The sequence below is a fragment of the Fusarium odoratissimum genome, assembly GCF_000260195.1.
Source record: "Fusarium odoratissimum NRRL 54006 unplaced genomic scaffold supercont1.16, whole genome shotgun sequence".
Taxonomy (NCBI): Eukaryota; Fungi; Ascomycota; class Sordariomycetes; order Hypocreales; family Nectriaceae; genus Fusarium; species Fusarium odoratissimum.
Window position 1 is genome coordinate 553,291 of NW_022158702.1, and position 25,472 is coordinate 578,762.

At 49.8% G+C, this 25,472-nt stretch overlaps 9 protein-coding genes across 12 annotated transcripts; 3 read left to right on the forward strand and 6 right to left on the reverse strand.

Annotated features, from left to right (window-relative positions):
• Nucleotides 1–160: 160 nt before the first annotated feature.
• On the reverse strand, nt 161–1,776 carry FOIG_09787 (uncharacterized protein; the record flags this gene model as incomplete). The annotated part of the gene is made up of 3 exons (XM_031210073.1): nt 161–579; nt 624–1,152; nt 1,201–1,776. 3 exons carry the CDS (start codon nt 1,774–1,776, stop codon nt 161–163), a joined length of 1,524 nt encoding a protein of 507 aa, XP_031060324.1.
• A 952-nt stretch (nt 1,777–2,728) lies between these two features.
• On the reverse strand, nt 2,729–3,873 carry FOIG_09788 (uncharacterized protein; the record flags this gene model as incomplete). The annotated part of the gene is made up of 2 exons (XM_031210074.1): nt 2,729–3,269; nt 3,317–3,873. 2 exons carry the CDS (start codon nt 3,871–3,873, stop codon nt 2,729–2,731), a joined length of 1,098 nt encoding a protein of 365 aa, XP_031060325.1.
• A 685-nt stretch (nt 3,874–4,558) lies between these two features.
• Nucleotides 4,559–16,424, forward strand: FOIG_09789 (uncharacterized protein; the record flags this gene model as incomplete). The annotated part of the gene is made up of 2 exons (XM_031210075.1): nt 4,559–12,150; nt 12,203–16,424. 2 exons carry the CDS (start codon nt 4,559–4,561, stop codon nt 16,422–16,424), a joined length of 11,814 nt encoding a protein of 3,937 aa, XP_031060326.1.
• FOIG_09790 (uncharacterized protein) lies at nt 16,290–17,346 on the reverse strand. Its single transcript, XM_031210076.1, has one exon. It carries the CDS (start codon nt 17,230–17,232, stop codon nt 16,462–16,464), a length of 771 nt encoding a protein of 256 aa, XP_031060327.1. The 5' UTR covers nt 17,233–17,346; the 3' UTR covers nt 16,290–16,461.
• A 94-nt stretch (nt 17,347–17,440) lies between these two features.
• Nucleotides 17,441–19,340, forward strand: FOIG_09791 (uncharacterized protein; the record flags this gene model as incomplete). Of its 3 annotated transcripts, XM_031210078.1 has the most annotated exons (12): nt 17,441–17,544; nt 17,598–17,639; nt 17,686–17,776; nt 17,829–17,851; nt 17,899–17,917; nt 17,970–18,092; nt 18,145–18,167; nt 18,214–18,251; nt 18,298–18,435; nt 18,490–18,752; nt 18,807–18,978; nt 19,025–19,340. In XM_031210078.1, the coding sequence occupies 12 exons, from the start codon at nt 17,506–17,508 to the stop codon at nt 19,053–19,055; spliced, it is 1,002 nt and encodes a 333-aa protein (XP_031060329.1). In that variant the 3' UTR covers nt 19,056–19,340. The 3 variants fall into 3 exon arrangements, with proteins under 3 accessions (XP_031060329.1, XP_031060330.1, XP_031060328.1); XM_031210079.1 differs by having other exon boundaries at nt 17,479–17,544; nt 17,686–17,851; XM_031210077.1 differs by having other exon boundaries at nt 17,506–17,544; nt 18,298–18,752; nt 19,025–19,244.
• Nucleotides 19,341–19,356: 16 nt separating this feature from the next.
• On the reverse strand, nt 19,357–19,491 carry FOIG_09792 (uncharacterized protein; the record flags this gene model as incomplete). The annotated part of the gene is made up of 1 exon (XM_031210080.1): nt 19,357–19,491. One exon carries the CDS (start codon nt 19,489–19,491, stop codon nt 19,357–19,359), a length of 135 nt encoding a protein of 44 aa, XP_031060331.1.
• A 246-nt stretch (nt 19,492–19,737) lies between these two features.
• On the reverse strand, nt 19,738–21,569 carry FOIG_09793 (uncharacterized protein). Its single transcript, XM_031210081.1, has one exon. It carries the CDS (start codon nt 21,449–21,451, stop codon nt 19,841–19,843), a length of 1,611 nt encoding a protein of 536 aa, XP_031060332.1. The 5' UTR covers nt 21,452–21,569; the 3' UTR covers nt 19,738–19,840.
• Nucleotides 21,570–22,292: 723 nt separating this feature from the next.
• Nucleotides 22,293–23,800, forward strand: FOIG_09794 (uncharacterized protein). Of its 2 annotated transcripts, XM_031210083.1 has the most exons (3): nt 22,302–23,169; nt 23,220–23,595; nt 23,649–23,716. In XM_031210083.1, the coding sequence occupies exons 1-2, from the start codon at nt 22,440–22,442 to the stop codon at nt 23,534–23,536; spliced, it is 1,047 nt and encodes a 348-aa protein (XP_031060334.1). In that variant the 5' UTR covers nt 22,302–22,439; the 3' UTR covers nt 23,537–23,595; nt 23,649–23,716. The 2 variants fall into 2 exon arrangements, with proteins under 2 accessions (XP_031060333.1, XP_031060334.1); XM_031210082.1 differs by having other exon boundaries at nt 22,293–23,169; nt 23,220–23,800.
• On the reverse strand, nt 23,727–25,234 carry FOIG_09795 (uncharacterized protein; the record flags this gene model as incomplete). The annotated part of the gene is made up of 10 exons (XM_031210084.1): nt 23,727–23,778; nt 23,838–24,222; nt 24,281–24,444; nt 24,496–24,533; nt 24,585–24,607; nt 24,663–24,788; nt 24,840–24,881; nt 24,931–25,021; nt 25,103–25,144; nt 25,199–25,234. 10 exons carry the CDS (start codon nt 25,232–25,234, stop codon nt 23,727–23,729), a joined length of 999 nt encoding a protein of 332 aa, XP_031060335.1.
• Between the last annotated feature and the right edge of the window lie 238 nt (nt 25,235–25,472).

The window sequence follows — 25,472 nt, forward strand, 5'->3', positions numbered from 1 at the left end:
TTTGAATCACTTTTGCCTCTCATTGATGATGAAGCATCTAGAGCTCATTGATTATGATTTTCATAATTTAACTACCCAAGTACAAGCTTGTTTGATTCTCATGATGATCAATGCCATATCCTCTCAGGCAGCCATTGCCCCAATCTTGTCCCTTCAAGCTTTACCTCGGGGTGACAGCGATTTTGATACCATTCAAACTACTAGGCCCAACTCTCATAACAGGAACATATCCCCTCTCATCCCTCGCCTCAATACCCTTGAACTTCTGACAAAACCTCGTCAAAACATAAGCCGTCTCAGTAGCAACAAGAATATGAGCAGGGCAAATTCTGGGACCACCACCGAAAGGGACGAAGTGCCAAAGAGGACGGAGACCGTCCCATCGTTCTGGTCTAAACTCTGCTGCATCTTCACCCCAGTAGTCAGGGTCACGATGCATCAGATAGCGGTTGCAATGGACGATGTCACCTTTGGCGCAGAAGATGGGCTGTTTGCCGTCTGGACCTCCGCCACGGGGGAGGGTTGTGTCGTGGGCTGCGACACGGATCATTTGGATGCCATTTGGGATAGTTCGGTGCGCTGAAATGATAAGTATGAGGCTTCTGAAGGCCGTTCTGACTTACTTTCATTGATGACCCAATTCATGTACTTCATCCCGCGAAGCTTAGAGAAGGTGAGTTCCTCATCACCGAGATCAAGGACCTCCTTCTGTAACTTTTCCCAAGCATCCGGATGTCTAGCAAGCTGATAAATAGCATTCGAGATATGAATACTCGTAGTCTCATTACTCGGGACCCAAACAGCAGTGATCTGATCTCTGAGAAGAATTCTATCCTCAGAAGGGATCTTCTGCACCATATCCCAGAGCAAGTCGGTTCGCTCAGGCTTGTCAGCAAACTTCTCACCTTGCTCTTTTCGCTGGTGCAGTTCATCGTAGGCTTGGTCGATGTACTCATTCATAAAGTTGTGCACGAAGCGAATACTCTCATACCATTTTGGGTCTCGGTGGAGAAACATGAATTTACTCATGGTAAGACGGACGCGTGCACCGCGCATGATGTCGACCATGGCGAGCATTACGTCTTCGCGCTCAGGATGCGTGAGACAGTCGCGGGACTTTCCGAAAAGAAACTTAGTTGACGTGTCAAGAAACTGTTCAAACCAAGTCAGTTTCGTTCGCATTGAGTAGATGTGACTTACCCATCGTCTTGTCAGAACCTGCATGTCAAAGGTGTCGCCGTTAGTGGGAATGAGGTCCAACATCTTATCCGTGAACGGTTTCAATCTCGCGACATTGGCAAATGCCTGTCTCTCAAAATACGGCTTGATGATACCCCGGCTATAATGCCAGAACTCACCATCTGCCGTACTAACACCTTTCCCAGTAAACGGCGTCGCAACACCATTATCCACACGAATGGGCTCAAGAACAAACTCCTCCCACTGCGATGTACTCATCGCTTTCATATTCTCCATCTCAGACGAATACACCATTCTCATCCCCAGAAACCTCGCCTTGAAAGTCTTAGTTCCTTGCGCAGCCCATGTCTCCTCCATCCAAGATAACCACCGATGCTCTTTGAAAGCACGGCTCATGGAGAGAACAAAGTCAATGCCCCAGATGGGATCCCAATGGGGATAGGTCTTGAGAGGTCCGCATTTGTACTTCTTCGTCTTGATTGAGTAGCTGATATGATCCCATAGTCTGTTTAGGAAGTAGAGAATTACAAGACCGTAGAATGCTGCGAGTGAAATCGCGGAGAGACGAGATGACATGTTGGACAGAGTTGGGGACTTCAGCGCGAAGAGGGATGGCGACGACGTAGGGGCAGCCAAACGTCATTGGTATGAGTGAAAGATGAAAGGTTTTGGGATGTATGAATGCTTGGTGGTGAGAAAGGAAGAAAGTGCAATGAGCAACACAAATTGTATGAGACATGTGAACAGCGGATGGGAGGTCTGCCAAAAACCCGGTGGATACAGTGAGACCGGGGTGGGCGTATCCACCTCGCCGTTGCGGGGCCGAGCCCGGAGATTCTCCACTCCAGCGGAGATTTACTCCGTCCTTCGCTGAACGCTTGTGACGAGCTGCAGGCAGAGATGGGCTGCTGATCTACGCCCGCGGTAGAATCTAGCAACGAGTGCTGATAGGCTTAGTGCAATTTTTAGTCATCTTACTGCATTTTTTATCTGTCGAATGTGACGTCATTGTGTCTGTAGGGTAATTGAGAACAAACGAAAGCAAATGCAAGGTTTGAAGTGCGTAGAACTTAATTAGTGTTGATGTAAAAATTTATTATAGAATTCAGGTTGTTGATTTTTTGATTATGGTATCTCAATGCGTATTGAAATTGGCAAGATGACCACAAAGTGGGCCAGATATGCAGGAAGAAATTAGTTGTAAAATCTTATGTATCCAACGTGAAAGCAATTTGATACTGACTACTGGCAGCAGTCGATCCTGAAGGATCCTCAACTACTTATGTAGAAAACCCCACTGAAACACTTTGCATGTATTTGATCTAGTTAATTCGCAGAGGCAAGTGATGTTAAGCAAGAGAGTTTTGCAAGATCTGGCGTTGCTAAAATAGATACACAACCTTTGACTCTAGTGTATCGCGATTACAAACAACGCGACGTGTCACAAACGGATTGCCAATCTGAACCAAGTCGAGACCGATAAAGAAATTGCTAAAAAAACGATAGAACTCCTATAAATACGCCTACATTAAGATGTCGAGGGTGCAGCAACACGGTATATCAGCTTCTTGCCACCAGCAGTTCCCATCTTCACCCTCTCGGCTCCCTTTGCGACACCCGCCAACCCCTCATCACTAACCTCAGTAGGATGTGTCACAATATCCTTAGAATCCAGTAGCTTCTGTGCAATAGGCGCCCATCTCTCCGCAAACGCCTTATCCTTGGGTCTTGCTTCTCGACGATATGGCTTTCTCCAATCAACAGGTTTACCTAGTGCTGTCCACGCGAGAACCCAGCCTGGACGAACGTCGCGACGCGTATGTCCACGAATGGGGAATTGGTCTAGACCGATGTAGTTACCGCCGTGGCTTCCAATGGCAGCGTAGCAGATTTTCATGCTGCTGCTTTCGGTGATGCAGTCAAGAACGTACTCTAGATTGTCATGTGTGAAGGTGCGGATGTCTGACGCGCAGGATGGAGAGCGGTAGTCGAAGGCTTCTACGGCACCTAGAGACTTGACGTGCTCGAACTTTCCTGGCGAACAGGTTGTGATGGGCTTCAAGCCAGATCTGAATATCATTAGCTTAGGCTCACAGTGCAAGCACGATGAACTTACAGCTTGGCGGCTTGAATGGCTAAACCCCCAGTAGCCGTTCCACCACCGTAGATCAGGATATACTGATCCCTCGCTTCACCCGAGTAAGGAAGGGGAAGCTTCATTGTATGATACAGCGACAAACCAACAGTCAACAAGCCAACACCCAATGTCGCACCCTGCTCAAAACTCATCCAATCCGGAAGTCTTAGCAGCAACATCTCCGGAACACTGACATACTCTGCGAAACCGCCATTATTCGGATTATCAGATCTGTTTCCTGCACAAGCACCACCAACACGATCACCAGGTTTGAATTTGTTTGTGAGAGTTCCTGCAGTGACGACTTCACCAGCGAAATCGCAGCCCCACGTTGCGCCGGGGGATGGTGACATGTCTAGGGATTTCCAGTCATGGGGATTGACGCCGACACAGAAGATTCTGACAAGGACTTCATCTTCCTTTGGGGGCTCGACGGGGCTGTTTTCTTGGAGAGTGACTGTTCCTGCGCCTTGGACTTTGAGAGCTTTTTGAGTAGCTGGTAGGGTTTGACGCGAGATGATTGATTGGACTGCCATGATGTAGGTAGTCGACAACGGTAGTGAAGGGTGAGTGAGTGAGTTGAGACTGCGAACACTGCCACAGTGAGATAGTTTGAACAGATTTGAGATCGAACACTAGGGGAGACGTCGCATCTCTGATAGTAGATACTCGTCGGCCAGCGAAGACTGTTTTGATCAAGAACGCTCGCATTCCATTGCCACCATACAACCTGTTCCCCGGGACTTGCACGAAACACAACTGCCTCGTTCCGAGCAACCAACACCGTAAGCCGGCATCCACTACGGGACCTTTCTCCGCACTCCCCGGAATCTGCCCCGTTGGAGGATCCATACCCTTGCTCGGGATATTGATCCATCCCGGTTGGCCAACGGCCACCTCCGGAATATGCTCCACACTACGCACGGCACTCGACGTAAGCACAAGCCTGTTTGGCCGATACCGAAAAGTCTGAAGCGGCGCGGGAGCTGATGCCGCATCGATCTGATCGAAGATGGAATACGAAATTCCCAATACGGTTCTACGTTGAAACTGCTTTGCTTTAATCTTGAGTTAAGATCAATGACCTCCGTCGAGTGAATCAACTGCAACCTTAGACAAACAGCAAGTAATCTGTCCTGCTGAACAACCTTCAACATTTTGACATACACTTTGTCTTCAACAGCACGGCACTGCACTCATTACCCAATACTACCAATCACTATGCCATCCCCAGGCGAGCCCATTGCCGTAATCGGCTCAGCCTGCCGCTTCCCTGGCGGCGCATCCTCTCCCTCCAAACTCTGGTCCCTCCTCCAATCCCCCAAAGACTGCCTCCGCGACTTCCCCAAAGACCGCCTCAACCTTGAAGCCTTCTACAACAAAGATGGCGAGCATCACGGCGCCACTGACGTCTGCAACAAAGGCTACCTTCTCGAAGAAGACAGTCGCTTGTTTGACGCGTCGTTCTTCAATGTCAACCCCGCTGAGGCTGATGGTATGGATCCGCAGCAGAGATTGACGCTTGAGACGGTTTATGAATCGCTTGAGGCGGCGGGGTATACTATTGAGGAGATGCAGGGGTCTTTGACGGCGGTTTATCTGGGTGTTATGACGGGTGATTATCATGATATTCAGTCGAGAGATCCTGAGATTATCAATCGGTATCATCCGACGGGAACATCAAAGAGTATTCTCTCAAACCGGGTGTCGTACTACTTTGATCTTCGTGGACCATCAGTTACGATGGACACAGCGTGTTCGTCATCACTCGCAGCACTACACTTTGCAACACAATCTCTTCGTAGCGGTGAATCAACCACCGCTATAGCTATCGGTGTCAATCTTATCTTTGATGCCGCCGGCTACGTCGCTGAGTCTAAGCTTCACATGCTGAGTCCTACATCACGCAGTCGAATGTGGGATGCTGGAGCCGATGGCTACGCTCGTGGCGAGGGTGTCGCATCTGTCATTCTCAAGCCTCTTTCCGAAGCTATCCGCTGTGGCGATCACATCGAGTGCATCGTCCGTGAGACGGGTATGAACAGCGATGGTCGTACCACCGGTATCACTATGCCTTCCGCAGCGGCACAGTCAGCGTTGATCCGTCGAACGTATCAAAATGCTGGGTTAGATCCTATCAAAGATCGACCGCAGTATTTTGAGGCTCACGGCACGGGTACTCTGGCTGGTGACCCGGTTGAGGCACGCGCTATTCGTCAGTCATTCTTTGCTGACGATGCAACGGCACCGGAAGATGCGGAGAAGCTTTACTGTGGCTCTATCAAGACGGTCATCGGTCATACAGAAGGCTGCGCTGGTTTGGCTGGCTTGCTCAAGGCATCTCTGGCAGTGCAGAACGCAACCATTCCGCCCAATTTACTCTTCAACACGCTGAACCCGTCCATCAAGCCCTTCTACGATCGACTCCAGGTTCCTACTGCAACAATTCCATGGCCAGAAGTCCACAGCGGTCCCAGACGAGTCAGTCTGAACAGCTTCGGCTTCGGAGGTACCAACGTCCACGCTATTGTTGAGAACTACGAACCCGACGCATCCGAGACAGCTGCAGTGTCTGAGAAGTTCGTTGGTCCTCTAGTGATCTCTGCCGAGACTGAGTCTTCTCTCGCCACAACGGTTGGGAAGTACGCCGACTTCATCCGGGCCAATCCAGATGTCAACCTGGAAGACGTGGCGTTCGTCACACAGACCCGCCGAAGCGTTTTTAGTCGACGGGCTTTTTTCTCCGGCGAGACCAGAGACAAGCTTCTCGAGTTCCTTGACTCAGCTGTTGAGACATCCAAGACAGGTGCTGAGATTGGCATCCAAGCACCAGGGTCATCTTCTGAGCCACCGGCTATTCTTGGCATCTTCACCGGCCAGGGAGCGCAGTGGGCATCCATGGGTAGAACCATGATTGAGACGTCTTCTCAGTTTCGGGAGTCGATACAGAAGTGTCAAGATGCTCTGCGTGACATTCCTGATGCGCCAAAGTGGTCTCTCATGGATGAGCTAATGGCATCTGATGAGACTTCTCGCATTGGGGAGGCTGCTATCTCTCAGCCTCTGTGTACAGCGACTCAGATCGCAATCGTGGATGTTCTTGCGTCCGCGGGTGTTCACTTCGATGCTGTCGTCGGGCATTCATCAGGCGAGATTTCTGCTGTTTACGCTGCAGGTCTACTCTCAGCTACTGATGCAATGCGCATTGCCTACTACCGAGGCCTCTACGCCAAACACGCCTCTGGACCATCTGGTGCTCAAGGATCCATGATGGCTGTGGGTATGGGCTCTGAAGACGCAACAGCCTTCTGCGATCAGGAGCAGTTCAAGGGACGAATTAGCCTTGCTGCGAGCAACTCTCCTTCCAGCGCTACTATTTCTGGCGATGAGGACGCTATCTTCGAAGCGAAGGAGATTCTGGAGGAGCAGAAGACGTTTGCCCGTCTTCTCAAGGTTGATACGGCGTATCACTCGCATCATATGAGAGCCTGTGCAGAGCCATATCTTGAGTCGCTCAAGGCATGCAACATCGCTGTCAACCCTCCGTCCAGTAACTGTATCTGGGTCTCTTCTGTCTATGGAAACGCAGATATGCTTGATGACGAGGATGATCTTTCGGCTTTGGCGGGGCAGTACTGGATCGACAACATGGTTCGCCCGGTACTCTTCTCCGAGGCACTGGAGTGCTCACTCTGGAGGGCTGGCCCCTTCAGCCTCTCGCTCGAGATCGGTCCTCACCCAGCTCTGAAGGGTCCGGCTTCACAAACAATGAAAACTGCTCTGGGTCACGTCCTTCCGTATGCTACGTTCTTGAGACGTGGATACGATGATGTCGAAGCATTCTCGGGTGGAATCGGCTACGTCTGGGCCTATCTAGGAACTCATGTAGACTTTGCTGGGTACTACAAAGCGATCCATGGAACTGAAGCCAGCAAGCCAAGGATGATCAAAGGACTCCCATCTTACACGTGGAATCACAACAAGGTCCACTGGAAAGAGTCCCGAATCTCTCGTCGTTACCGTCTCGCTGAGAAAGCTCCACACGAACTTCTCGGTCGTCGCACTCCAGATGATTCAGAGTTTGAGATCCGCTGGCGCAACATCCTCCGTCTCAATGAACTTCCCTGGATTCGCGGTCATGCTTTTCAGGGAATGGCTCTCTTCCCGACATCAGGATACATGGCTATGGCTATCCAAGCCGCCATGGAGATTGCTGGATCAAGACCTGTCAAGCTTTTGGAGATCCGAGACCTTGTTATCCCTCGGGCGCTGACCATTGAGGAGAACAATCCTGGTATTGAGTCTATCTTCTCTGTTAAAAAGATTGGTGGCCATGTTGACGAGGGTGTTTTCTATGGAGAGTTCTCTTGCCATACTTGTCCCGCCGAAGTTGAAGGAACCCTGGAGAGGAACTGCACCGGTTTGATCACCATTGACTTTGGTGAGCCTTCGGACTATGATCTTCCACCGCGAGCACCTGGAAAGTCGGGTATTACACCTGTCGACACCCAGGAGTATTATGACTCACTTCTCAACATTGGTCTCAACTATCAGGGTCTCTTCCGAGGTCTCAAGTCTGTTCAGCGAACCATGGGATATGCTACGACAAAGGCAACTTGGGACAAGTCCGAAGTGGGTGACCAGTATGTCATGCACCCAGGACCTTTGGACGTTGCATTCCACTCCATCATTGCTGCTATGTGTACACCTCTCAGTGGAGCTCTTTGGGCACCGTACCTACCTGTCAAGATTGATAGGCTGGCGATTGCTCCAAACATCAACTACGAGGGAGTACCAGGCGAGATCAACTTTGACGTTGATACTTTCATTACCGAGACAACGTCCAACACCTTCAGAGGAGATGTACATATCATCAGCCCCGATGGTAAGACTGGTTTGCAAGCTGAAGGTCTCACCTTGAAGCTGTTCACCGAGGCAAGCTCCTCTGATGATCGACACATGTTCTCCAAGACAATCTGGCGCGCTGATGTCTTGGACTCTTCCGAGAATCTCGATGAGATCAACCCTGATGAGCAAGAACTTGACCTCGCCGAAGCCATTGACCGCACGTCTTTCTACTTCATCAGGAAGACCTTTGATCACCTGTCGGATACGGACGTACAGGACTGGAAGTGGTTCCATCAAGCCTTCTACAAGGCTGCGAAGGAGGTTCTCCAGGAGACGAGGGATGAGAAGCACCCAACTGCGCAGAAGGAGTGGTTTGATGATACCGAAGAGTTGATCCAGGAGTACAAGGACAAGTATCCTGAGCAAGCTGATCTCAAGCTCATTCACGCTGTGGCCGAGAACCTCGTTGGCGTCATGACATCCGACACCCAGCTCTTGGAGGTCATGCTTGTCGATAACATGTTGAGCAACCTCTACACCGACGGCAGAGCCATGCAACCTCTCAACAGAATTGTCGCAGAGCTTTTCCAGAATTTGTCCCATCGATACCCTCGTCTCAACATCCTTGAGATTGGAGCTGGCACAGGTGGAACGACGAACTCAGTCCTCAACGCCATTGGAGACACGTATGGTCGATACACGTACACCGACATCTCTGCTGGATTCTTCGAAGCCGCCAAAACTCGCTTCCATGCACACAGCAAGCGTCTCGAATACAAGGTCCTCGACATTGAGAACGACCCAACAGGCCAAGGCATCCCCGAAGGTAGTCAGGATGTCGTTCTAGCCGCCAACGTCCTCCACGCCACTCGCAACCTCAACGCAACCATGACCAACGTTCGCAAACTTCTCAAGCCTGGTGGCTATCTTATAATGGTTGAAGTCACAGGCTACTATCTCCAAATGATGTTTCTTATGGGTGGTTTGCCTGGTTGGTGGCTTGGCGTCGATGAGGGAAGAGCTCGTGGTCCGGGAATTGGGTTGACGGAGTGGGATGAGATTCTCCGAGATTCGGGCTTTACGGGAGCGGATAAGTATGTTACTGACTTGCCTGACTCTCTCAAGCATGTGTGCTCCGTGCTCGTATCGCAAGCCGCCAATGAGAGGGTCACAATGCTCCAGGAGCCGCTGTCGTTCCTCGACGAGATTCCACTGGAACAGCGACTTCTCATCATTGGTGGCAAGACTCTACCCATCTCTCGAATCGTCAAGAGCATTCAGCGCCTTGCATCCCGAGTCGCAGATCAAGTTACGGTCGTCGACAGTATCGACTCCCTATCAGACAAGCATCTCAGCAGTGAAACATCAGTCATCTGTCTCACCGAACTCGAAAAGCCCATCTTCTCTACTCCTATGACCTCTTCGCGTCTTAGCAACCTCCAGTCTCTGTTCTCCCACTCATCACACGTCCTCTGGCTCACAGCAGGTCGTCTCGATGAGAACCCATACGCTAATATGACAATCGGGCTTGGGCGCGCTATCATCAACGAGCTTCCTCAATTGAACCTTCAGTTCCTTGATCTTCCCAAAGCCTCGAGTGTTGATGCGAAGATGGTGGTTGAGGCGTTCTTGAAACTCAAGCTTGGCAAGTCAGCTGAGTTTACCAAGGCGCCGATCTTGTGGAGTACAGAGCCGGAGGTGCTACTGAGGGACGGTCTTGTGACGATTCCCAGGGTGGTGCCTGACCAAGAGAGGAATAATCGGTTGAACTCTCAGAGGAGGAAGATTACCAAAGAGGTTTCTTTGAGCCAGACGGAAGTTGTTCTGACCAATACTGAGGGCGGTCTCTGTCTTGAGGAAAAGGCACCTTGGGCCAAGTCCCTCACTGGTGATGGCATTGCCACCATCCAAGTGGAGCATTCACTTTCACTTCCATTCTGCGAGGATGACGCACGAGTTCTTTGCATTGGCAAGAGTGAGGGTAAAGTCACCATGGCCATCACTCCTCGTCACAGCTCAACAGTCTCAGGCCCAGCAACAGATGCATTTGCCGTTGCTGAGGCGCAGCCTACACACAAACAGACTGACCTGATGGTCTGTATGGCTCTCAACTTGACTGCATCCCTCATCCTTTCGAGCATCCTATCAGCTGCACCTAGCACTGGAGATGGCAACGTTCTGATCTACGGTGCAAGCACTGACATACAGAGTGCCCTTACCGCCCAAGCCTCTCGCAAACTCGTCTTTGCCAGCTCTGAGGTCCACTCCGACTCGATTTTCATCCACCCCAGAGCATCCATACGAACCATTCAGCATCTCCTCCCTCGAGGTATCAGTCACTTCGTCGTTGTCTCCGAGAAGACCGACGACAAGATCAAGCAGCACCTTTCTCACCTGTTTGAGACCATCAACTTCAAGCCCAGTCATGCATTAGCCTCCAACACTGCTCAATTGCTTGAGACTTCTTATCACTTCAGCCGCCAATCACACCTCTCGTCACCGACAGCGGCCGTCTCTGTCCAAGACATCACCTCTCTTCCAGCCCTCGACCTCACGCGCACTATCATCGACTGGACCAACCCCCAGCCCATTAGCGTTACAATCCGCCCCATCAGCGGGCAAGGCCTCTTCTCCAACGACAAGACCTACCTCATGGTCGGTCTTGTCTCAGACTTTGGTCGCTCGCTCTGTCGTTGGATGGTCGAGAACGGTGCCAAGTACATCGTCCTCACCAGTCGCAGAGCACAGGTCGACCAGCTCTGGCTTCAAGAGATGGAAGATTTGGGCGCCATTGTCAGAGTTTACCCCATGGATGTATCCAAACGTGACTCTGTACAGTCTGTCTGCGATTCTATCAAGAATCTCCCACCTGTTGGTGGTGTTTGCAACGGTGCACTTGTTCTGAAGGATCAGCTGTTCGTTAAGATGGAGCCTGATGCACTGAGCGATGTGTTTGCACCCAAGGTTGATGGAACCATCCATCTTAGCGACATCTTCTCAGAGCCGACTCTCGACTTCTTCGTCTTGTTCTCGTCGATGAGTTCTGTTGTTGGAAACGCTGGTCAGTCCAACTACAACGCTGCGTCTCTATTCCAAGCAGCCATCGCTCAGCAGAGACGTGAAAAGGGTCTTGCCGCTTCGGTCATGGCTTTGGGCATGGTCGCTGATGTTGGATACATCGCTGCAAAGGGCCCAACACTTATGGAGCGGCTGAAGAAGGCTTTTTACATGCCTATTTCGGAGTCTGATGCTCATCAGATCTTTGCTGAAGCTGTCGCGGCTAGCAAGCCTGGAGTGACTGATGACGACACGATAGAAATGGTCTCAGGCATCCAGCCTTTCAACTACACGGCGTCGACTAAGGCTCGACCTCCTTGGGTCAACAACCCTCGCTTCTCACACTTTGTTCGTGAGGAAGAAGGTTCCAAGGATGTTGATGCGTCTCGAGCAGGCCAGAGTAACATTCGCATCTTGGAACGACTGGACGCCGCTGGTTCCGAAGAGGAGGCTGCTGCTGCTCTTCTTGTTGCCTTCAGAGCCAAGGTTGAGACAATGCTGCAGATGACTCCAGACAGTCTCAACGTCGAGGCGTCACTACTGGATGTCGGTATCGACTCCCTGTTGGCTGTTGAGATTCGGTCATGGTTCTTGAAAGAAGTCCATGTCGACGTCCCTGTCCTCAAGACTCTCAGTGGCGACAACGCCAAGGACATCTGCGCCGACGCAGCGAATAAGTACCTCTCAGCCAAGATGCAGGAGAATAAGTCTGAAACGGGCGACGCGTCTAAGTCAGACTCAGCAGCCAACGGGTCAGCGACCGGCACCTCGAGTGATGGTAGTTCAAGTCCCGTCAGATCAGGTCATGCAACACCACCGAGTACAGTTGGGGAAACGGAGCATCAAGAGGAGGTCAAGCAGGAAAAGGAGTTAGAACGAGTGGAGAAGCTGTCGTATGCTCAGTCGAGGTAGATGTTTCATGGCAGTATACAGGATGTACTTTAGCTAAATTGTATATAGGTTATGGTTTCTAAGTCAGTTCTCCAAAGATGATACCTCGTACAACTGCGTCTACGTGTATAAAGCCACTGGGAACATCCAACTTGCACGACTGAAGAGGGCCGTATCCACTGTGGCAAATCACCATGACTCGTTGAGAACGTGCTTCTTTACCCGACCGGGAAGCGGCGAGCCTGTTCAAGGCCTGCTTGCTTCAGCGAGAGACTACCTCAAGCATGTCAAGGATGAAGATGGTCACGCTTTGGAGCATGAGACTAAGACCTGGCGAAACCATGTTTGGCAACTCTCTGACGGAGATGTTCTCAGAGTCATACTTGTCACTCATGGACCTGAAGAGCACTCCCTCATCATCGCCTACCATCACATTGCTATGGATGGCGTGAGCATGCATCTCTTCCTGCGAGATCTCAACTCCGTATACATGGGACACAAGCTCAATTCGTCACCGAAGCAGTACATGGACATCTCAGTCGAGGAACGAAGGGCCATAGAAAGCGGCCAGATGGACGACAGGATCTCGTACTGGACCAAATTGCACTCACCAAGTGCAGACACTCTTCCACTATTCCCATTCGCTCGTGTCAAGTCACGGCCTATTCCCAAGACGTATCATAACGTCGAGTCTCTCATCGACATTGGAAGCGAGCTCTCGGACCAGATCAGGCGAGCAAGCCAGTCTCTGCGTATCACTCCTTTCTACTTTTACCTTGCCGCGCTGCAAACACTCTTCAACAAGCTTTTGGGTGTGGAGGACATCTGTATCGGTGTCACAGATGCGAACCGCAGCGAAAGCAGCTTACAGACCATCGGCTTCTTCCTGAACTTACTGCCCCTTCGCTTCGACATTCAGAAGGATGTGAAGTTCTCAGATCTAGTGATGAGAACAGCTCGGCATTATCGAACAGCACAAGCCAACATCGGAGTTCCTTTTGATGTCATTCTCGACAAGGCGAACGTCCCTCGAGAGTCAACCAGTACACCACTCTTCCAAGTCGCCATGAACTATCGACAAGGAAACTTCTCCAAAATCCCGCTTGGTGGAAGCAACCTGCAGTTCAAGGATGGCTTTGATGCTCAAAGTCCTTACGATCTTGCTTTTAGTGTTACGCCCAACAAGGACACGACTTACGTACAAGTTGTTGCAAGAGAAGATTTATATACGAGAGAAGGGACCGACACTCTATTATCTACATATCTGGCATTGTTGCACGATGCATCGCGAGATGTAAGCAAGACGTTGGAGACCATCAGCCTTTACAATCAAACCGGTATCGACAAGGCACTATCGCTCGGGTATGGGGATGTGGTGGACTACGAATGGCCCTCAACGCTAACAGAGAAGATGAATGAGGCTATCAAGAGGAACCCTCATGATGCCGCTGTCAAAGATGCCGATGGTCAGCTCACCTATGGAGAACTTGCGGTCAGGGTCAACAGCCTTGCTTCAACCATCCAGTCTCAGCTCCAGCCTGGTTCAGAGGTAGCTGTTCTCTGCGAGCCGACCGCATGTTGGGTCATCTCCATGTTGGCCGTCATCCGTTCAGGTTGCGTCTATGTTCCTTTGGATAGCAAGTTGCCTGATGAGCGACTGAAGGTCATTCTCCAGGCTGTCGGACCTGATCTGATACTCTGCGAAAGCTCTACCAAGGAGCGTGCTTACCACCTCTCGAATGGGGCGCCTGTCCTTTCGTTGACTGACATGCCCAACTCGACCCAGGCCATTACTGCAGCAAACCTAGAGAGTGAGAATGAAACGACTTTCGTCCTTTTCACAAGCGGTTCGACAGGTACGCCAAAGGGTATCAGACTCTCTTCACGGGGAATCATCAACTATGTCGCCACCAAGAGCTTGAAGCTCTCTCTCCGTCGAGAGGTTGTTCTTCAGCAGAGTGCTCTTGGCTTCGACATGTCCCTTGCCCAAGCTTTCATGGCTCTCGCACTTGGTGGTACACTGGTAATAGCGCCTTGTGAAAGTCGTGGTGATCCTTTCGCCTTGAGTAAGCTCATGATTGATGAGCGAGTCACATTCACGTTGGGAACTCCCACTGAGTATCTCATGCTCATTCGACATGGAGGTCAAACTGTGAAGGCAGTGCAATCTTGGCGACACGCGACTTCTGGTGGTGAAGCCATCACTGCTCAGCTGAAGACGGCTTTAAAGACGTTGCAACATCCTCCAGCTCTCACCGATTGTTACGGGCCCACTGAGATCTCATGCTGCGCTACCATGAAGACTATTGACCTCTACAATGATGGAGACGACAGTATTTACTCGTCTGTTGGTCCAGCGAACCCCAACACTTCCATCTACATTCTTGATAAGAGTGGGCACGTCGTTCCGCAGGGACTCACTGGTGAGATCTGCGTTGGCGGCGTTGGCGTTGCGCTCAGCTATCTCGACGAAAAGTCAACCTCGCAGAAGTTTGTACCGAACCCGTTTGCGACAGCTGAGCATACTGAAAAGGAGTGGAGTACGATGTATCGTACTGGAGACAAGGGCCTCATCCGTGCTGATGGCGATCTTCAGTTCATGGGCCGTATGGACGGTGATACGACTGTCAAGCTTCGTGGGCTACGCGTCGATCTTAATGATGTCGCCAACGTCATGCTACAGCAGTTCAAGGATTCTCTCGAGGATGTTGTTGTCACTGTCCGTGGTGATCCAGCTTTCCTCGTTGCGCATGTTGTGCTGACCCCGGGAACTTCTATGGATGCCTCGAAATTGCAAGAGTTGGCGAGTACCTTACCACTTCCTCAGTACATGAGACCTGCATTGGTCACAGAATTGGAGAAGCTGCCATTGAATAGCAGTGGAAAGGTTGATCGTCGTGCTATCGCAGCCTTGCCTCTACCTACAACACCCGCATCATGTGAGCCTTTGAAGAAGGTATCGAACCGAAAGCCAACGCTTGTTGAAGGAGAGTTGAGACTCATTTGGCATAACGTACTATCTCAAGCGGGACTTGTCAACAGAATGAGACTTGAGCCTGGCACAGATTTCTTCCGCGTTGGTGGCAACTCCCTACTTCTCGTCAGGCTCCGAAGTGCAATTGAGATCTCGATGGGCGTTACGCTGCCTCTCAGCGACATGTACCGCTTTAGCACGCTGGCCGGAATGGCGGGTCTGATTACGCAGCAGAAGGGCTCTGACAATGTGCCCGAGGTGATTGACTGGGAGGCCGAGACAACTTTACCACTGTCTATCGACTTGAAATACTCGAGCGATACAATTCCTGTCAGGACAGAGTCTGGTCTTGAGATTCTCATGACTGGCTCAACATCAATCCTGGGGAAGCAGATCCTCCAGTCTCTCTTGAGCCGACCGTCAGTCGCACGCATCCACTGCATCGCTGTTGACCCAGACTCTGAGGTCAGTCACCCCAAGGATGATCGCGTCACGGTGTATCCTGGCAGCCTGAGTGAACCCATGCTGGGACTCAAAAGAGAAACGTACCAGCAACTTCAAGCAACTGTCGACAGTATCATTCTCGCGGGATCTCAAGGGCATTGTCTCAACAACTATTCAACCCTTCGTGCACCTAACGTGGAGTCGACGCGACAGATGGGTCTCTTCGCTCTTGGTCGCCGGGTTCCTATTCATTACATCTCATCAAGCCGAGTTACGCTGCTCGACCCCAACACAGATGCTGCCCTTCCACCAGTTAGCGTTAAAGACTATCAACCTCCTATAGATGGATCAGAAGGGTTCACAGTAGCCAAATGGGCAGGTGAAGTATTCCTAGAGACACTATCAGAAGCAGCAGCAGCGAATTCAGAGAGGGATCTGCCTGTCTCAATCCATCGGCATTGCGCTATTGTAGGTGACGAGGCTCCTATCGAAGATGCACTCAACGCCTTGCTGCGATATTCCAAGTTTGTCAATGCTGTACCACGTGTGTCGAGCCTGAATGTCGGCGGTTACTTTGACTTCCTCCCTGTCGCGGATGTCGCCGACTCCTTTGCTGAGTTTGTCGTATCCTCTCAAGGAACGCACTCGGGCGTGGCTTTCAAGCATTACTCGAGTGGTGTCAAGGTGCCGCCAGCAGATTTCGCTTCATACATGCAAAAGACATACAGGGGCGAGTTTCGGGAGCTGGATTTGGACGATTGGATTGAGCAGGCGAGGAAGGAAGGAATCGAAGAGCTAATTGTATTGTATTTGCAGGCTATCGTGGAGAAAGGACAACGGATAATATTTCCGTACATGGGGAATAAGGAGTAGACATTGTATACTAGGATAACTCATATTGGAACACACTTTACGCCTTCTTAGCCACTACAACAACAAAGTTGGGGTCCTTGAGATAATCCTCCCAGAACTCGCGGTCATTCTTGACAAGCTCCGTCTCCTCGGCTGGGGCAACATGTATCTCAACCAGTCCGAGTTCCTTTCCGATGTCATCAGAGAGCGAGAAGGTCGATTCCATTGAAGTTGCCTCAAATGAGAACGGTGGTTCGGTCACACAGTTGACCTGGTACCTCAGTCCGCCAGGGATCTCCGTGACATCGGTAAAGGTGACACCGTATTTTCCGTAGCTCATGTAATTGGCGCGGATGCTCTTTGACCTCACGCAGATGAACTTTCCGCCAGGCTTCAAGCTCTTGACGACATTCTCATACATGCTTCTCAACTCTGAGACGGAGGTGGCATGATCGAAAACCCAATTGGCCATGACGATGTCGTATCTCTCCTCCAACTTGACTTGCTCTGCGACCGGCTTGGTGACATCAGCTTCGAACCAACGAATGCGATCCTTTCGTCCAAGGCTCTGCTCAATCTCCTCACCCGCTTTCATCATCTCAGGCGATATGTCAACAACATCAACAACACTAGCCCCGGCATCAATCGCCCTCCTCGCATGAAGTCCGCTTCCACCGCCAAGATCCAGTACCTTCAAGCCAGTACAATCCCCCAAAGCATTCCTCACAAGCTGCCCCTCCAGTTTCGAACAGGGCAATTCCTCCACAGACGCATACTTGGGCGCGAACGAATCGTATTGCGTTTTCTCTGCGTGAGACATGCTGGGCATAGACACTTGATAGTGATTGGTTTGTTGGCCGTTGATTTGCGTGTTGGTTCTGACAATATCACTCAAAACCCCGCTCTGGGCCTTGAATATCGACAGGGATGTTGCGATCCTGATCTAGCCGCTATGATGCTAGTATGATGTTATCGTGATACAGACTGGAATGTGACTCTTATCACACGTGACTGGTGACAGATCATCCGTCTCCAAACCCCACTCGTGCCGACCGCCATTTCGACCTAACTTAACGTCAAACACTAAATCGAACCCTTGACGATGTGCGCAGACGAGGACCCCCTTGCTGTTGATGAGCACGTATGCATCAACTGTGACTGAAACCCTCTAGGGTCTTGCTAATCAGTTGATAGGCGGCTCAGGACGACACTGATGCTGACTCCGCCCTCGGAGACGTAAGTGGATATTTTCAGGAAGATCGCGGTAGCTAATGTCTGATAGGACACCGGTAGCGATACTACATCACTAAGATCCAGTATTTTGAGGTATCGTGAGGAGAATGGCAGGACTTATCATGCTTACAAGGATGGAGGTAAGATCTGATGTGCAGCAGATGCGACAAGAAGTTGAACTAATTGACACAGCTTATGCACTTCCTAATGACGAGGTATGCTTTTTTCACTTTACATAGTAATTAGTACTGACCTGGTATAGATTGAGAACGAACGATTAGGTACACCATACCTTCCCTTCTCACTTACCTTTCTAATCAGATAACCCCGCAGATCTTCAACATCATCTCTTTCTGCTCACTTTCGACGAAAGACTACACGCAGCTCCCTTGCCCAAGACGCTCAACCGCGCTTTTGATGCGGGCTGTGGCACTGGAATCTGGGCCATCGAGTTTGGTGAGTACTGCAAGCTACATAACAACGAGCATGACGTTAACAAATTGGACAGCTGATGAGCATCCCGAGTGCGAGGTGAGTTTTACGAGGATGACTTGGGAGTCTATTACTGACTTTTCAGGTCATTGGCGTCGACTTGAGTCCGATTCAGCCTTCGGTGTATGTATTCATTCTCGTGGTAACGGAACGTACTGACATCTCAAAGCATTCCCCCCAACGCCTCGTTCTATGTAGACGATCTCGAGGAGCCATGGGACTATTCTAACAAATTCGACTTTGTCTTTGCTCGCTTTCTCACAGGCTCCATTCTCGACTGGCCCAAGTTCTTCAGCGAAAGCTACAAGTATGCCAGCTCCTCTCCCGTACCATTTTCATCAAGTCTAAAACGTATCAACAGCAACCTCAACCCTGGAGGCAGAATAGAGATGATCGACATCATCTATCCTCTCCTCTCCGACGATGACACTCTGACAAAAGACTCAGCACTATCCAAGTGGTCAGAACTTCTACACGATATTTTCACCAAGAATGGTCGTTCTATGGATAGTGCGTTGAAATACAAGGATCAACTTGAGGCAGCGGGCTTTGTAGATGTGAACATTGTGAAGCGCAAGTGGCCTTTGAACAGATGGCCCAAGGATCCCAAACATAAGCAGATTGGTCAGTTAGCCCCGTCAAGAACTTCCTATCAGCAGCTACTAAAGGTGTTGACAGGTACCTGGGCCCAGCAGAACACTCTAGATGCGTTGGCAGCTTTAAGTCTCGCTGTCTTCACACGCCCTGATGGTCAGGGCGGACTTGGCTGGAGTAAAGAGGAAGTCGAGGTTTTTCTGACAGATGTGCGAAAGGATATTAAGAATGTCAATATTCATTCCTACTGGCCGATGTAAGTCTCAGACGAAACAGTTAAGTGTGGTACTAATGGTGAATAGTTGGTCGGTGTATGCTACGAAGCCAGAATGAAAATCCAGCGTTGGAATAGCAGCTTTGTTTAAGGCAGATATCAACCTTCCGCGTGCGTCTGGGTAGTTCAGCGGGGAAACAGCATCAGCATTTTGAATCTCAAAAGTGTAGATTAGTCGGTTATTATCTATCCAGTTCTGTTCTTCTCTTTAGAGGAAGTACTCAAGCAGCGAATCGCTTGTTCACTAGATGCACCAGTCTTTGCAGTGCTAAATGAGCCAGAACAGTGGTTGGTACGAAATTGTTCTCCCTATTGTTCTATGGCCTCTAGGCTAAGAGGTCGGGAATAACTATTATGGTCCTAGGGATCTTGCTGAGAGAGGTCTGGGTGGATTCGTTCCAACATGCCCTTGGCAGCGGCCATCTCTAGAGGAAGAGCGCAGAGCCAGCCAACGGTGTACTCTTCCAATGCAATTGCTTCATCGTCTTCGGGCATAGTTACTGTTTCATAAATGAGTTTAGTACGATGCGGTAAACAGCGAGATTGGCAGGTTTGCTTGAAGTAAATTAAGGAACACAGCGAGAAGCCGTCAGAGCGCGTACGAACAGAATTGATTGGCCAGCCGATAAAGTGAGACGAGAAATATGCGCACTGTCAAGGGTCTATTGCCTTTGGTCAATCGGGTACAGTACAACTTCTCACCTCATCAAATGAGAGAAGAGAAAAGGGATAATATAACAAGTAATTTCTACAGAGAATAGCGGTGGCATCCCTGCTCAAATACCACAGTCTCTAGCTTTTAAAAGGCTCTTCTATGAAACAAGCCACCAAGTTGTTTTTCGTCTCACTTCTTCCATATTTCAGATTTCCACAGCTTTCTTTCGTTTTCAATATCATCCATTTTCTCTTGGAAGTCCTTCCTCACTTCATTCAGGATCTGTCGAGCAGACTTTCCCTCTGCATTTAGCTTATCCACCAGACATCCTTCATCGCCTTGAAGCCTTCGAAGTATGTCACCCATGCTTTTGTACTTTTCTTTCATTACGCCAGGCCAAAACATCCCGTTCGCAGCTTCATGGAGAGGCGTATTTCCTTTCAGATTCTTTGCACCTATGTCTGCACCATGATCAAGCAGAAATTCGATGGCATCAAGATTCTCTAGATTCTTGACTGCCGAGTGCAGTGGCGTATTACCATTGTCGTCTGTATCTGTAACCTTTGCTCCGTGACCGAAAAGAATTTCGATAGCGGCTGTATCGATTGGCAGTCCCCCATCATAGGAACATAGACTATGCAACGCTGTTTCGCTCTTCTTGTTGCGAATACTGGCATCAGCACCTCTGTCACAAAGATACTGAAAGATAGCCGTGTACTCATGTCCGTAATTGCTGTAGTTCATGGCTGCATAGTGTAGGGGAGTATTTCCGTAAATATCCTGTGAATTGATCGTCTCTGGGTTGCAGTCCAACAGCAGGCCAAGAATCGTGATGATTCGTTGCACTTTCTCCGCCATAATCTTTTCAGCCACCTCCCGAGGATCTTCTTCTATTGATACTCGACAAGCCCAGTGGAGGGCCATGTTTCCCCAACTATCGCGATAAGATACTGTGTCTGCCACATGTCCGGCTCTGTTTGCGCAATCAAGCAGGATTGTAAGGGCATCAACATTCGCATATCGACTGGCGGTAGAGATGATTGTTATATCCACGCGAGATGTGACCTCTGTATCCTCTCTTAGCTTGATGTCAGGATCAGCGCCACTCTTAATGAGGCGTTGCGTCAAATCAGCCCCTGCCCACCCTGCAGCCAGGTTCAAGACCGTAAAAACTGGAACCTGCTTTGCTATGTACTTGCCAGTAATGGGGTCAAGAAAGCTGTCCCACGAGTATTCGACGTCAGAAGCACGGGCGCCTCGATCAAGCAACCAGTCGATGACCGCTTTTTTTCCCTCAATATTATCTTTCCAATCAAAAGTGTTGGTAGCTGCCATGATCGGAGTGAATCCATTATATTTATAGTGGATATCAGCGTCAAGAAGAGGGTGATCGAGCAGAAGCTTGACTGCCTCAAGTCGGCCACATTGAGCTGCCGTGTTCAACACTCGACAGCAACGGCCATCAAGATCAGTTCTCCCACTGGGCTTCATGAAGTTAGAGTAGTGATCCAAGAGTATTTTGAGCGCGTCAATACTCTCGTGTCGAGCTGCGACAATAAACGGGTCATAATACATGCCGAGAGCATGACCTCTCTTGATAGCCCAAGGGGCGTTTTCCAAATACTTCTTCAAAGCTGCTGTATCATTACGCTCGATAATTGCAGTGCGAAGGGGGAAGAATTGCTTTTCGTATAGGGTCGATCCATCTGTATCGATTATTGTTGGGCGTATCCCGGCTGGACTTTCTGGCTCGTGAAGAATGCCATTTTCACATTCACGAAATTCTTCGTAAGGCGACATGGCTACAATTGTGGAGGCCGTTTTCCCCCGAGGTTAGATGGCTAAGTAATCTTGACCTAAAGAACGAATAAATACAAGAAAACAATGGTAGAAATATACATAGAAAGCCTTCTGGCAGTATGGTAGACTATCTTCCATTGTGTCGCTATAAATCATCCTCACAAACTACCCTGGATCATCTCAGTTCAACCATGCAACCCGATGAGTCAGGCCGCCAATTTATCCGAATAATAGCCCGAAGTTCATAACACGCGTAAGCTGCTAACCGAGCTTACAAGACCCTGGAAAGCATTTGTCATAACGAATTATTGCATCAAGTAACCCACTGGAACGAGAATTTCCGGGAGTATTAGCCTATTATTTACGAGACCAAGCTTCCGGGATTGGGGACCCGGGGAGTCGGGTAACTGAGCTTGGGTCCTGAGTGGTCACGAACGTGTTACTAAGACGAGGCTAGCTAGCCGATCATAATAATCCTTGACGCCAATCGATTTTATCGTGAACATTGAGCCAATGATTCAACCCAGGCAGAGTCAGAAAATGGCTTTTATCAGCAAAGACAAGAGGAGTATATATAGCAAGAGTCTATTAGAGACTACGGATACTCATGTTCTTGTTCTACTCAATAAAACATAGTCATGGCTGGTAGCTGCGCTCTGCGGCTACGGCCCCAAATTCCGTCATCCGTATCATCGCTAAAATCTTTAGTCTCGGCCTAATGAACCGGAAGCGATCGCTTCATTTAGATTTCAGGCTCACCGCAAGCTAGCGATAGCGGAAGCTGAAAAATTCCGGGTTCACGCTAAGAAGGCGGGGATCGATGCTCCATATATCGTCCCATCTTCATCTTATCCCTCGATTCCGATGTTGTTGATCAAATTATACATCATACCTTGACTCCCATGACCGCCTTCTGTCCGTTTTGACAGTCTGAGCTCTTTACATACGAACCATTTGGGAAGATTCACGCTGAACAGTGTCAGTCAACATGAGCCATTTACCGACGGCTATTCCCCAAGGCTCATGGGTCCTCGTGACAGGAGCGAATTGTTACACCGGCAGCCATGTGGTCATAGAGCTTCTGAAGCAAGGCTTCAAAGTGCGTGGGACAGTGAGAGATCTCTCATATAGCAAGTGGCTCCTCGAGCACCCATCTGTGAAGCCGCACACAGACGAAGGAAAAGTGGAATTGGTTGTCGCAAACACATCAAAGCCCGGAGATTTCGATGAGGCGGTGAAAGGTGTCTCGGCTATTATTCATCTCGCCAATATCGGTGACTATACACCAGACCCCAACGCTGGCTTTGCATCAGCTACCGAAGCTGCCTTGACCGTGTGCCGATCTGCTGCCAAGGAAGCTTCAGTCAAGCGATTTGTGGTAGCAGCTGGACTATGGTCGGCAGTATGGCCCAAGCCCGGGGAGACAAAGAGCATCGGGAAGGATACGTGGAACGAGGATTTGGTCAAGGTCGCACAGGCGCCGCCACCATATGAGTTGAGCCGTATTCTTCCAGTATACCTGGCTGCCAGAGTTGACGCCGAGAAGGCGGTATGGAAGTTCGCGAAAGACGAGAAGGTTCCTTGGGAAGTCAATTCGGTTAGTCCTTGTTGGACTCTGGGCGATCCTCTGGATGCGAGACACTATGGGCCTATGCCTACCCAGCTCTTGCAGCAACTATACCTTGGCAAGACAGATGCCCTGAAGGAGAACACAACGGGTAAGTTGACAGAGATATGGATAAGAGTCTCGGAAAAGCTGACGAGATAGTCTATTACACTCACGTCTCCGACGCAGCTGTCATTTACGTGGCAGCAGCTATCGACCCAGATGTCAAAGGCGCTCGCATTCCAGCACTGGCCAAGTCTTTCAACTGGAACAACGTTTTGGCTATCATGCGCAAAGCATATCCCGAGGAAGACTTTGAAGACGACTTTGTTCCTGGAGACCCTGTTTTAAGCTACAAGATTGAGAACGATATTGCACCCGAGCTGCTGCAAAAGTGGGCTGGAAGGGAGTGGATCAGTCTCGAGAAGGGAATTACAGAGACCATCGACTTTTCAAGGAAGCTGGGCAACTTGGACTAGTCCGGGAACTCGAGATGATGAGGTATATGTTGGAAAAGCTTTGAATGTCTTTATGTAACGTATGATCTGGACTTTGACAGGATTCAGAGGAACGAAAACTTATGGAAACGAGATATACAACTTCAACCCACGCCGGAGAAGGACATAGAACGTAGAACGTTCTGCATATTGTAAATACGTAGATGATGTCCTAAGCTTTGCTTGCAGGCTCTTCCAGTGGCTTTCTTCCGTAAACCACGTAACTATAAATACCAATGTCAGCAGAAGGTCGTAGTAGGATCAAGCGTAGAGAGGGGCTTACACCGGGATATAAGCATGTATACTTCGATCGCGCAGCTGCTTTCTCATCGCACTGCAGAACACGCGGACCTCATCCGCACTCCAGCCCAAGAACCTCGTAAACAATCCAAGCAACAGACCCTCCAAGCCATTGTTAATGTTAGCATAAGACCACTTTCCCAGTTCCTTATAGTGCTTGTCCTTGGGCCACTCGTTAATAGGCCACTTGAACTGCTTCTCCACCACATCAACAAACCCAGCCTTGTCAAGGAAGGTCTTGTACTTGGGAGCAAGATTAATGGCTCTTCCTGCTTTGGCACTGGCTTCGATGCTAAGAAGACCGGAGCGGAGAACTTCGCAGTCTGGGGGGAGTGTTCCATCATCGCAGGCGATGGGATATGTTAGGTCTTGCATTTCAAGGTAGCCGCCAGGTTCGATATTACTGATATGCGTTAGAAGACTAACGGTGGTTTGTTGAAGGGCTGACTTGCTCGTAGGCATTTTGAACGAATTTCTCCATATCGGCGAAGGATCCTGTCATGACGCGGCAGAAGATGAAGTCGAATGGCTCTGGCCAGGTCCATTCTTTCTCGAGGTCATCGATTTCGAAGACGCAATTCGGTGGGACTCTGATGACGAGGTTAGCCTCACCAGACTATGCCAGTAAGTTGGAGCTTTACAATGAAGGTTGAATGGGACTGAGATCAACGCCAACGACCTGAAACAGTCAATTACCGATAAGCCTAATAGAGTTAAAAGGTGGTTGTACCTGAGCTTCTGGGTGAAGATCAGCTAAGTAACAACCGTCAGTCATCGCATGAGTTGATCTTCGAATCATCTAGCTCACCATATTCGATAGCCCAAATACCGGTTCCCGTTCCGACATCCATGACTCGCTTGGCAGGCTCTTTGATCTTTGGACTGAGCCCAAGCTCTCCTTGTAGAGTCAAAAGCCATAGATTATGTTGAAGATCTGTATCAAAACTCAACATATAGTAGAAAACCTTGTCTCCGATTTACTAACCAAGACGATCACTTTCAGACGCATCATTAGGGAAATTGTATTCTGCATTCGCTGTTAGTCGTGCAAACTGGATTTAACTGCAGTGACTCACTGCCAGAGCTCATGGCATGGTATGTTCGTCCATTCTCCTCTTGGAACCGCAAGACGCTTGATCGAAGTGAATCCAGGCTTTCTGAATCGGTCTGTGGCTATTTAGCTCTGACTCTCGGTGCAATATCACGCATGCGGCTTGGCGCCATTGGGAGACTCGCCGCTGAACTTACGCCAGAGAAAGTCGAGTCGCTATCGTCAAAGGTATCAGCGGCCTATTCAGAGAGTCAGCATCGATCGACACACTCAATACCACGGTCTCTATATACCAATGCCTCATGCGGCTCTTGGGTAGGTGCCGACATGATGTAATGCGTCTGTTGGCTGGTAATATGTAGCAGATGGTTGCTAAGAGTGAGTGAAATGGAAAAGGGCATTAACGTGAGGAATGAGAGCAAGAAAACAATGATTAGTTAGGTGATTTTCGGAGTTCGGCTGAGGATAGGCAGGAAAGAAGAAAAACAACTCATATGCAATCATACAATACTGCCTGGTTGGGTAACGTAATCCGATGCATGTTACGGGCACAGCGACAGACCCGAC

Excerpts from the sequence above, each read along its gene's own strand:
- FOIG_09790 (XM_031210076.1), bottom strand. The coding sequence starts at position 17,232 with ATGCCCAGCATGTCTCACGCAGAGAAAACGCAATACGATTCGTTCGCG.
- FOIG_09793 (XM_031210081.1), bottom strand. The coding sequence starts at position 21,451 with ATGTCGCCTTACGAAGAATTTCGTGAATGTGAAAATGGCATTCTTCAC.
- FOIG_09794 (XM_031210082.1), top strand. The coding sequence starts at position 22,440 with ATGAGCCATTTACCGACGGCTATTCCCCAAGGCTCATGGGTCCTCGTG. Across the intron at positions 23,170-23,219 it reads CCTGAAGGAGAACACAACGG|TCTATTACACTCACGTCTCC; the intron begins GTAAGTTGACAG and ends CTGACGAGATAG.